General features: G+C 34.7%; 1 protein-coding gene across 1 annotated transcript; it reads left to right on the plus strand.

Annotated features, from left to right (window-relative positions):
- Window positions 1-4,567: 4,567 nt before the first annotated feature.
- Window positions 4,568-11,039, plus strand: LOC149611163 (uncharacterized). Its single transcript, XM_089858481.1, has 10 exons — window positions 4,568-4,874; window positions 5,001-5,096; window positions 5,156-5,227; window positions 6,833-6,885; window positions 7,531-7,734; window positions 7,975-8,041; window positions 8,704-9,612; window positions 9,875-10,077; window positions 10,145-10,316; window positions 10,456-11,039. The coding sequence occupies exons 1-8, from the start codon at window positions 4,722-4,724 to the stop codon at window positions 9,965-9,967; spliced, it is 1,647 nt and encodes a 548-aa protein (XP_089714607.1). The 5' UTR covers window positions 4,568-4,721; the 3' UTR covers window positions 9,968-10,077; window positions 10,145-10,316; window positions 10,456-11,039.
- The last annotated feature ends 226 nt before the right edge of the window (window positions 11,040-11,265 follow it).

Here is an 11,265-nt window from a genome sequence, read left to right on the forward strand (position 1 = left end):
TTATTTGTCCATAGACCTTAATAAAGTCAAAGCTTGGAAACTGCCATTACTCTATAGTATACTCCTTATTTACAGTAAAAGCATTATCTAGTACATTCAGTACAAGGTTTCCAAGGAAGGTTCGCTCGATGGGAGGAATAAACGGGGAGACGAAGGTATTCACTAGAAAATGTGGCCCATTCAATACACGCTGCTTAACCCACCCGCTTCCCAGAATTTTTTAAAACCGGGGGGTTCATTCCCTCGATTTTTTCGACCATACAATTTCACCACCTGAATCATGAAATTTCTCTCTTATTAAATTTGTCTATCTTAAAGGAAGGGTGAATTGAAAAGTGAAGTGTTTTTTGTGGATGCTTCATAGTGTAACATCGAGGAAATATATCCAAAAACGGACTTATATTTTATCGATGATTTCAAAGTTGCACCTCCTATCAATTGAATAACCCCACCTTCCCTCTAATAAAAATTCCGTGACTTTTTTAATGTCGCATACAAGGTTTACCACTTCTCACGAGGGAAGGTGGGGTGGTTCACGATTGGTCAGGGGTGCTACGTTTAAATTATGGTTGAAATTTGAATTTGTTTTGATTTTTAAAAGCATTCGGATATATTTTTCGGATGTTTAACACAGAAGTTTGATAAGAGTAGAAAAATCGATAAAAACACTTAATTTTCCTTTTTAACCTCCCTTGAAGAAGTTGATTTCCTCTTATTTTTAAATCTGAAGTTCTTAGTCTAAGAAACAGTGTCGCGCCTCTCGAGAAGACGAAAGATATTTTAGATATACAATACTCAGTGGTTTTCAGTCACAGTTACTTGCTTTTGCTTTAGAAATAAAAATAGAAAAAAATAGAACCTAAGAAATAGGGTTGGTTATATCGAGGGTTATATACAATATAGCAAGAAAGTGTGGTCACCTGCGAGGGGGACATTTATATAGGGACTAAGGGAGAAAGCATTCAACCGTCCTTCACCCCATGGGGTTAACTGAGAGGAACAACAAAGAAGTTGACGAGGGAATTTGATTTGAGTTCCACATTAAATACCTACATCCAAGTATATAGAATGAATTAAACTATGTCATGCAATATTTGAAGCTCATATGAAATGTAGTTTTTCTCTTTTTAAACAAGAATTAAAAAAAGTCAAAATGTCCAAATAAATATTTAATATGGTAAACGAAAATATTATGCCAAATTTTACAAGTTCCACGTTAATCGAATTAAAAAATAAGATAAATATATTCATACATAAAACTTGTAAGTATAACCATGTAAAACCAAAAGTTAAAATTTTTAAAAGGCTGGTCACATTTGTAAAAATTATCGTCCAAAAATCAATTATAATTAAATCAAATTGACGACTTGGGAAGTATTTCAGAAATAATTCAGGTTGGATAGACACCCATATCGCATGGGTATGAAAGTTTTGTCTCCAATTTGGTACTTGTCTACCATATGGTAATTGGTAAATACACCCGCTTCTATAATCCTCCATTCACATAACTGTTGCGATATAAGATCATAACAATGTAAACGTTCAGAAATCCCTTGACAGTTTAAAAGAGATCCCACTATTAATAAGCGATTATTTACAGAGAATATAAACTTTATTTCTAAAAATCTTGGATTTGACGACGAAGTTAGCTCGTAAACGAAAAGGTTTCCAATAGCAAATTGAATGCTGTCGTAAATTGCCGTTCTAACAGAATATAATTGATTGGGTAAATCAGGGCTAAGTTGGGTTTTGATTTCAAGAGGCAGTGTTGATTTTTCAATGAATGATCCTAATGATGTGTGTTCAATGCAAGGCGTTTTTTCTGACAACCAGTTATAGCACTGGTAAAATTGGTGTTTGTGCGATAGAGTTTTTTGATATTCTTGAAATTTTTGCAAGTTAGGGTAATGGCTTTAAAATAAGAATGCTTGCTTTCGAACCGAATGCACGATATATAGCGAAGAGGGCCAAATTTTTTAATGCAACCAACATAGTGAATTAGATAATGAAATTTTGGTGTTAAAAACTCATCACCACAAAACTCTTTAACTTGTGTGAGAAACGCTTTGATTTCATTTTCAAGATCAGACAAACATTCCTTTGGTATCGAAGGAGAGAATAAATAATCACATATTTTTCTAAGCTGAATATATATCCCCCAGTATGGGTTATCATTAGTAATGTATTCTTCGAAGATCAGAGGTAAGAGTCTAAATAAGCAGAAGAGTTCCGTGGCTGTGCCTTTAAGTTGTCCATTACCCAAAACAGCATTTCTAACCTGAATTTGAGGTGTGTTTTTTTCTGACTTTCCGTAAGGGAAATCAGAAAGTTTTTGATTTAATATTTCAAGAGAAATCCCGCTTGATGAAATGAATTTGGACAGAACCAGTTTAAGAATTTTACTTATGATCCCTTCTTGTAAATCATGCATAATGTCTACTGGGAGTTGTCTGGTTAAATCAAAGTAACTAAGCCTAAGCAGAGGGCTCTCAGAACGTACCCCGTAAATAGAACCTTCTTTTTCGTCAAGCGCTAAGCATTCCAAGTGATACTTGTGCATTTCTAAAGTACGAAGCTGGACTTCTGATTCAGAAAACCTTTCTCCTATGTCACTTCTTTCAGTCATACAGAATCGACAAATTCTACCCGAGTTAAAATTCGCATTTAGGCCAGCAAGTTTATGTAGTCCTAAATTGTCACCGGAAAATATGCTAACAAATCCCCGAAGAATTCTATCTTTACATTTAGCATAAATGCCCTCTGTAGCCAGTTTTTCCAAATCGAAAAAAAGTGGACGAAATACTTCGTGCCATCCGAAATCGTCGACGTCTTTTGATTTTACCAGAAACACTAAATGGATATCACTTAGTTTGGTCCTATATTGATTCTTACGGTTTAAAAGGGAAAAATAACACCCGGTAAGTTTTTGTTTTCCTCTTTTCGAACCAAGTGGATTAACAACTTCAAATTCGTCTATGTATAATTGAAGTTGTATAGTTTCAGAATCGGAGTCGTTCTTCTTTATTATCTCGTTCGATATTTCACCTTGACGAAAATGCGCTATTAAATTATTAGGAATTAGTTCGACATTGACCTGGCGATGTAGTTCTTCAACTTTGCTGAAGATTCCCTCTAGCACTTTCAAAATTGGAACGTAATGAAAAACGCTTTGTTTTTTTCTATCCACGCTCTGAGTAAATGAAAACTGTTGAGGTTGAACCATTTTCAATTCAGAGGTGCAGTACGACGACACTTTATAACTGGTATTTACACTTGAAAATACCTCACGAAAGTCGTTAGTTGTCTTAAGCAACTGGGTTTCGTTAAGCTCGATATTATTTTCTCGAAGGATGTGTTTTATTTTAGATACCTGGTCCTCAAGAATATTTATGCATAAATGAAATAAATCATTGGTCAAATTTTCCGTGACACTTCTTGGTAGCAAGTGCATTTCTCTATATTTTAAAATGAGTTTCATTATAGTTTCTCTTAAGTCCGGAGGCTTGAAATTACATTCGGGTTGCTCATCTACGTCCGAAATGTTTTCTGAATGAGCACTCTCATTTGCATTATAGTCCATGTCCTCATAATCACTTTGCGCGGAATTATTTTCGTTGCTGCTTGCTAGAGCAATTTCCTCGCTTATTATATTTCTGTGAAATCTATAAACGTGCTTTCTATAACTTTCAACGTTCTTAAAACATTTCCCACAGTTATTTAATCCGCAAGTTACAGAAAAATTTGGTTCGTTCCCATGTATTTTTCTTACGTGAGCAATTAAAAGAGTATATTTTTTTGCAAAAAATACACATTTTCCGCATTTATATAGCTTAACTGAACTCATGATCAAATTTATTTTTACATTACTTCCATTCAAAATAAAGCAATAATTAAAATATAAACAGAAGTGTACTATATAATTTGAGCAGCGTTCCTCAAACCTATTTTGCGAAATGACTAAGCCCACATTTTGATGCGAAAAAGAGTATTTTCTTGGAAATTTGTTCTCTTTCAACTGTCTTTCTCAAGGCTAACCCCGCGAGCTAAGTTTGGGGGCCTAAAAGAACAAATAGTAGGTGCCCTCCAAACGTGCCCCGCGCTTATTGAATAGAGCTCCGAGGGGTCGGACGTTTTGGAATGAGTGTACGGGATTTCAAAATCCAATTTGATTTCTACGGATTTTGTTTGATTTCTTTGGATTTCGTCGGATTTTGTTTGATTTCAAAATTCGATAAAATCCAACGGATTTCGTGAATTTTGTAACGGATTTCGTGAATTTTGTAATGGTTTTCGTGAATTTTGTAATGGTTTTCGTGAATTTTGTAATGGATTTCGCTGTTTCTTTACTCATTTTGTGATTTCCTTGTTGATTTTGTGATTTCTTTTCTGATCTTTCAATACTTTCCGGATTTCTGATTTTGTTATTGATTTCGGATTTCTTAAGTTGGATTTCGCGGGTAGCCTACGGGATTTCGTGAATGACCGACCCCTCGGAATAAAGGCTTCTAAACTAGCCAAACGTTTTCGCGCCAAAATTTTGGGGGGTTCGATCACTAGTGACTTCATTCCCATCTTAGCCCCATCGTCAATACAGTTCGCGCAAAATTAAACGTTGGCCGCGTTTCGTGACTGTCGTGTTTCGCTTAGGAACCGGTTACTCGTCAGTTTGCGGTTTTTTAGATATTTTATTGAAAAACAATTTGAATTACGGATTATCAGATATGAGTTCAAAGATAGTTTGCTTAATCAGCTATGGACAAAGCAATCGAAGATTGAACGTACATGCAGATCAGCCCACCGTTTCTGATGTAAAAGACGCCATTGCAATGGATCCATTGTTTTGCGACTTAAAAGATGGCAAATTTATTTACCAAGTAAGTCAGCCTATTTATACCATTACGGTTTTTTTCGGTTAGTTTCCGTTAATTGCGGATAATTACATATTCATAATACAAGATGGTTGTAAGAAAAACAGTTACCTATATGTTAATTTATTTTAGGCATACGATGATGAATTTCAACAATATGTTGATTTAAATAATAATTCACCAATTCAAGACAAGACGATAATAAAAGTTATTAAAGATAATAGCGAGGTTTGTTGTTAATACAAAATACACGCGTCAGTTGTTTCTAAATTTCACTGCTTTAACAGATAATTTTTTCTAATGATGACTCAAGTAAAAATAGATTACCTCAAAATTGCAATGAGAATAGTAAAAATGCAGTAAGTTTTTAAAGTTATTAATTTCTGCTTAATGTTACAACAAAATTTTATGCCCTAATATTCATGTTTTTGCTAAAGGGGCTAGAGATATTTCCTTCCTTCTGTCTTAGCTTTAACTCCACTGCAGTGTTGTCAGATCCTCAGTGAGGCAGTTCTCTCTAGAACTGAATTAAAGTATATCTACTAGCCTCTCTGATCTCTCTCTTGATTGAAATTGCCTCACACCTGGGCTGGAAATACTGGTGGAACGTGAAAACTACTATAGGCCTAGTCAAATTAACTTAAAAATGTTAGATTGTAAAAAGCTTGTCTTCCTCTTATCTCTAACCTTTCATCTGAGAGACTTAATGGGTAGCCAGGCTTGTAACTGCTGACAGCCTGACATTTCAAGGTAAATTTCGAAATAGAAAGCTTTGCCAGCCCCCCCCCCGAAAGCTTGCCCATTCACGAAGATCTTACTGATTTTCCAAGAAATAGAGCGGTGTTAAAACCTTAAGATTAATTTCTAAATAGTTCTAATTCCCTGAAGTTTAATTTCTGAATAACTCTAATTCCTTTAAATAATTTAATTTTCTAAAATAATTCTAATACCTTTTTAAATTAAATAATTCTTATTCGTTTACTACAAATTTAAAGTAAAATAAAATAAGCTACAAAAAAAATACTATGTAAAGTTGTAAAGCGAGTTTGAGAAGAACCCTTTCAATAGAGATGTCAAAGGGGCGTGAAGATCGCGGGCGCCTAGAAAAAAAAAGAGAGTTCAAGGGATGGCAGCTTTCGCTTATAAACTGGTAAAACACCATAGAGCTATGCCTGGCGCTGCCATCCCCAAAAAAGGTGCAAGTCACGGAAACTTTCTCGTGCCCGGTCCGCGGTCTGAGCGTCGCCAAAAAAAAAAAAAAAAAAAGCAACTTCCGCGAAAGAGAGGGGAAAAGACCGAGTGCGCTTTGGTAAGAGGGGATTAGACAGGGTTGATACATACCTGGAAAACCTGTAAATATGAGGAAAATAGCGAACAATTAAGTAATTTTCAGGGGAATTTAATATATTTAGTGCTAGCAAAGATACCTGCGTTGCCCATCCGCACGATGTTGTTTTTTAGAACCTAACCTTTTTCACAACTTTCAATTCAATTACTATTTATAAATATACTATAAATACATATCTGAGAAAACAGGGAAGTGAGGATTGAGTAATTTTCTTGTATATTATTTGAAAATAAACTACTCCATCGTATAGTGACAGTCAGGGTTTATCTAAAAAATGTTAGGTTGTATTGTACCTGGAAATATTAGGGAATTATTGGTTTTCAAAAGGTTGTATGAACCCTGGCATACTCTAACGTTGGCTCAAGAGTTTCTTTACGTAGCACTGATATTATAAAAGGGCTGATCATCGGCGTGCTGGCGGGGAAAATTTCGCATGCTCAACTTGAACTAAATACATTTTTCGAAATATACCCCAGTTCAAGTGCAATTTACATGCGCTACTTTTGTTCCAATGAAGTCTAACATTACGCATAATTTTGTCTTCACTTGCGCTATACTGTAAAGTGCGCTTGCTCACCACTTACTCTGAAATATATTAATTGATATAAATATAAAGACAGGTGTCATTGGAACTACAGAAAATTCGACTGCAGTAAATGAGGAAACTTGGTACATATTCACTCAGTCTGCAATTATAGAAAGTATTCTCGTTTAGGTGCATTTCGTCATTGGAAAATTATAATTTTTCCCATCCAAGCAAGATTGCTTTCTACAAGTAAATCAGGGATCCCGAATGTTATGAGGGGTCAAAATCTAGGGTCTCGAGAGTAGTCTCAGCCTGGTATGGTAGATGACACTTAGGTAGGAGATAGAAGGGTACGACGTTATCATATGTAGTAGCACTGATGTAACTGTATATAGACGTGGCAAGTCCCATGTTGTACATGCGCCACTGTGATTTACGAGCGTATAGAACCCCTTTCAACATTAGGGAACCCTGATTAAATATCCTACAACCAGTCTCTGTGCTGACTCAAATTTCACCGCGTTATGTTTTACGAGGATAAAGGTGCATTAATGTCCAAAAATACTTATTGTCACCAAGTTATGAAAAACGTGACAAAAATTTTCACTTCCTTTGTGTCAAAATATTTCACTTATGATAACACTATTACTCATGTTTTAAGACCCCTAGTAGATGAAAAAAAATTCTTCACTTAAGTCTCAGCGATGTATTTCATGTCAGCACCAACTGGTTGTAAGAGCAGAACAACATTTAGTATAACGGTTGGCTGTAATGCTGAAGTTTTACAGTGTTATGGAAGCGGAGAGACATGTGATCCAAGAGGAGGCCAAAGTAACAAGAGCACAGTTCGCGTTAGAATACAAACTCCCTGTATTCAGTTCGACTTTGGTTGACGAAGAAAGGTACAACCTGTTAAGCAAGCAGGAAAAAGCAAGAACGGATAGGGAACTTACGAACATATTGTATAGTGATCTAATTTTGAAATATTCGATGTAAGTGAGAATTTATAACAGACAGTTTAAGGCTTTGAACGGAAAACGTGTGCGAAAACGTTTAACAATTCAGACTTAATATCTTTCAAGTTTGGCATTTCAAATTATACGCGCGTGGAAGATTTCGGAAAATTTGTATTAATTTTGGTCGGCTCTTCACGTTGACTTACACGTTTTCCGCATAGTTTCTTCAACTGTAATAATCAATTTAGCACCGCTTTAAATTTTCTTTATTTAAAGATATCCTCCATCGCATGCGCACGTCGCAACAAAATTGGCAGTTGAGTTACCGCATCTTGGGAATTCGGTAATAATTAAGAACTTAATTTAATTGAGCTAAAGATATTGACCGAAATAGCCCTATACCAATTGCATGGACATTTTTGCAATTTTTAGAGTTAAAAAAAATTCCTGCCCTCGTTCTCGGCTTTTGCTTTAATGCAGGATTGCACCGAGGGGCTAATCACTCAGATTTCCGTTCAATAATAAAGGGTTACGGGTATTAATTTTAGTGCTGTTAAGGGCTTCGCTTTTAAAGATTACGTTTAATCACTTTAGTACAGTCAAACATATAACTTGTACGTGAATGGCCTCTCGGGTTGCACTTGCTAACATGCTTGCGAGTCAGTTCGTATTTGAATACGTTCTAAAGTTCAACAAAGTTCTCTCCACATAAGGTGGGTTTTTAAAGATGTTTGTCCGCGACAACTCAGAAGCGGTATTCTTTTCTCATAAAGAGCACAAGAATATCTTTTCAATTTTGATCTTAGTGGATAGTGATATTTATGGCATTTTCATGCCTTAGCGCAATTCTACCCTCAAAACGCGCCCTAGAAACCCACCTCACCCACCTTAAAGAACAAGGCAGGGAATAGCAATATTAAAAGAAATATGATAAAGGATTTATTGAGAAAAAAAAAGGAAGACAAGAGACAGAAGTAGAATATAGTTTTTTGGTTTTCTTTACAGGTAAAATGGATTAAACTTCTTAGAAATAAGTTCAAAAACACTAGAAAGTATATTAAGAATAACGAAGTGGTTGAGAAAAATAGGAAATTATACGGGAGATCAAAGGCGCAATTAGATTTTAAGAAATTTAGAAAAGATGAACACGAAAAAACGGAAAAAGGAGCGGCTTCGAGTGATTTGAACAGAGATGCTAGTGGGGTAAAGCTAATAGAAGCTGCCAATATGAAGAATTTGGAATTTAATGGGGATGACAGTGTGAGGAATTGTGTTGAAATAAATATAGACGATAGCGGATACCTGGAACAGTTAAGTGAAGATGATAATAGGTCCAATATGGAATTATATGATGAGAATAAAGGGAATGGGGTAGTTTTAAATAGAGATGACAAGGACCTAATCGAAGATAGTAGTGATATAGAACTGTCTGAAAATGTTGTCAAGAATAGTAAGGAGCTTAGTTGCAAAGAAAGGGACATAAAGGGGAAAGACAAAAATATGATAGGAAAAGAAAAAAACTTGATAGAAAAAGATGAAAGCCTGATAGAAAAAAATAAAAACATGACAGAAAAAGATGAAACCATGATAGAAAATGATAATAACAGTAATGTGCAAGGTAAAAACGCTAAGGAGAAAGATAAAGACGCTAATTTGAGAGATAAAGACGCTAATTTGAGAGATAAAGATGCTAATTTGAGAGATAAAGACGCTAATTTGAGAGATAAAGACGCTAATTTGAGAGATAAAGACCTTCGTTCAAATAAAAGCTCAAGTGTAAGGGTAACAGAACACAGTCAGAGGGCGAATGATGATGACAAGTACCTTGCTGAAAAAGAATCTATCTCCTCATCCCTTCCGCACAAAACCAAAAGCTCGAGAAAAAGAACGCAGTCGCAGATATCTCGATTTGAGGTTAGATACTCTTATTAATCTTGTACACAGGTGCTCTTACCAATTGAGACAAATCGAGCAGAATTAATGATAACGTACGTGGGAATGAAGTTCATTGGCAAGAGCGCCTGATTTTTTCATATACCCAAAGTCTTCTGCCTCTATCTTTCCACCCATTTAACATGTTTATAGATTTTAGGCCTACATTTACTAGAAACATGTTGCAGAAAACATCTGACCTAATAATTTTGAATTTCACGTAATTTCAAACAATAAAAAATAGATACCACCATCTTTTGAAGATGAAAGAAGCATCCAGCAACACATAAAACAAATGAAAGAAGAATTAAAAAAAATAGAGTGGACTATCGTTTGATCAATTCAAAAATGGAAAGAACATTTGCTGACAGAGCTGGAAAAATTAAAGCATCCTTTTCAGTCTCTGATATTCTACAAGAATACCCAGCCTTATGTGATGTCAAACAAGTAATAAAAAATATTTATTCCTTATCAATGAGAGTTGATATTAACCCAATATAATTGTAATTTTCAGATCTTTCATGAGTTTCAGCGAATTAAAAAAATAAATGTCGAAATGAAGTTCCTGCAATCTCTTGTAAAGTATGAGAAGAGAATTTGGACTATCGCTCCGCCTAATATTAAAGACTTCAAAAACCAACTTTCAAACGAGATCAATGAAAGCACCGATCTGGCTGAAATTAAACGTAATAAATTTTATTTGCCACTTGTGTGAATTAAAATTTAGTCAAAAATTTCTTTCGCTAAAAATTCATTGTGATTTTTGACTGTCGAGGTTTTATGTTTTGTTAACAATTCTTGATATTTTATTATGTATTGTTTTAGATAAAAAACGATGTGGAGCCCTCCTCCTAATTCCAAGCATAGTGAAAGAAAAATATAACAGGATCTTCCACAAGCAACCAGACGAAGGAGTTGTGGAAATTCTCCAAAATGAACCAGTTCTCGTTTACAAAGGGAAATCAATTCTTCAAAGCGAATTATATGAACTCTATATAGACCAAGCAAAAATTGTAAACACGAATGAACTTTCAACCGCATTGCTTGCTTGGTTTTGTTCATTTTGGATTTTTAACTTAAAGTATATTCCCTTACTAAACAAAACATTAATGGTTTTCGAGTATTTGCTACTTGACATTAATAAGCCAAATAGGGCTATTAAGTCTCTTTTGGACCCTTTTTACACTTAAATTTCACAGCAAATGATTGAATGCTGAGTTAAAACAAGTGTTCAGGTAGAACACCTATGATAAAATTTGTATTTTTTGTTACAATACGTCTAGTGAAAATAATGCGATTTATCTAGATATCGTATAACGAAGTATAAATATCTTCGTGTTTTTGATGTCTTTCTAATAAATTGAAATTTGTAGTAAATCACATTTTGTGTTTAAGTTTGAATTACTACATCCGCTATGGGGACCCCATTCCCAACATTTTTTTTTATTATCTTTCATATGGATGAATAAAAGTTAACTTCGAAGGTTGTCGGGATCAAAAAAAACCTTTTACTTGAAATTTATAATTTACCCCATTTTGTGTCTAATTTTGGATTTTTAAACCCTTTACGGGGACCTTTGAGCCAACGGTTTTTCATGTTTTTTGCTTCTAGTGAAAATAATGCGATTTATCTAG

The sequence above is a fragment of the Phalangium opilio genome, unplaced genomic scaffold (assembly GCF_054372755.1).
Source record: "Phalangium opilio isolate 3A_F unplaced genomic scaffold, DU_Popi_V2 ptg000246l_1, whole genome shotgun sequence".
In the NCBI taxonomy this organism is placed as follows: domain Eukaryota; kingdom Metazoa; phylum Arthropoda; class Arachnida; order Opiliones; family Phalangiidae; genus Phalangium; species Phalangium opilio.

Coding starts and splice junctions, on each gene's coding strand:
- LOC149611163 (XM_089858481.1), top strand. CDS start 4,722: ATGAGTTCAAAGATAGTTTGCTTAATCAGCTATGGACAAAGCAATCGA. Junction 5,228..6,832: donor ATGAGAATAGTAAAAATGCA/GTAAGTTTTTAA, acceptor ATAAATATAAAG/ACAGGTGTCATTGGAACTAC. Junction 7,735..7,974: donor CTAATTTTGAAATATTCGAT/GTAAGTGAGAAT, acceptor CTTTATTTAAAG/ATATCCTCCATCGCATGCGC.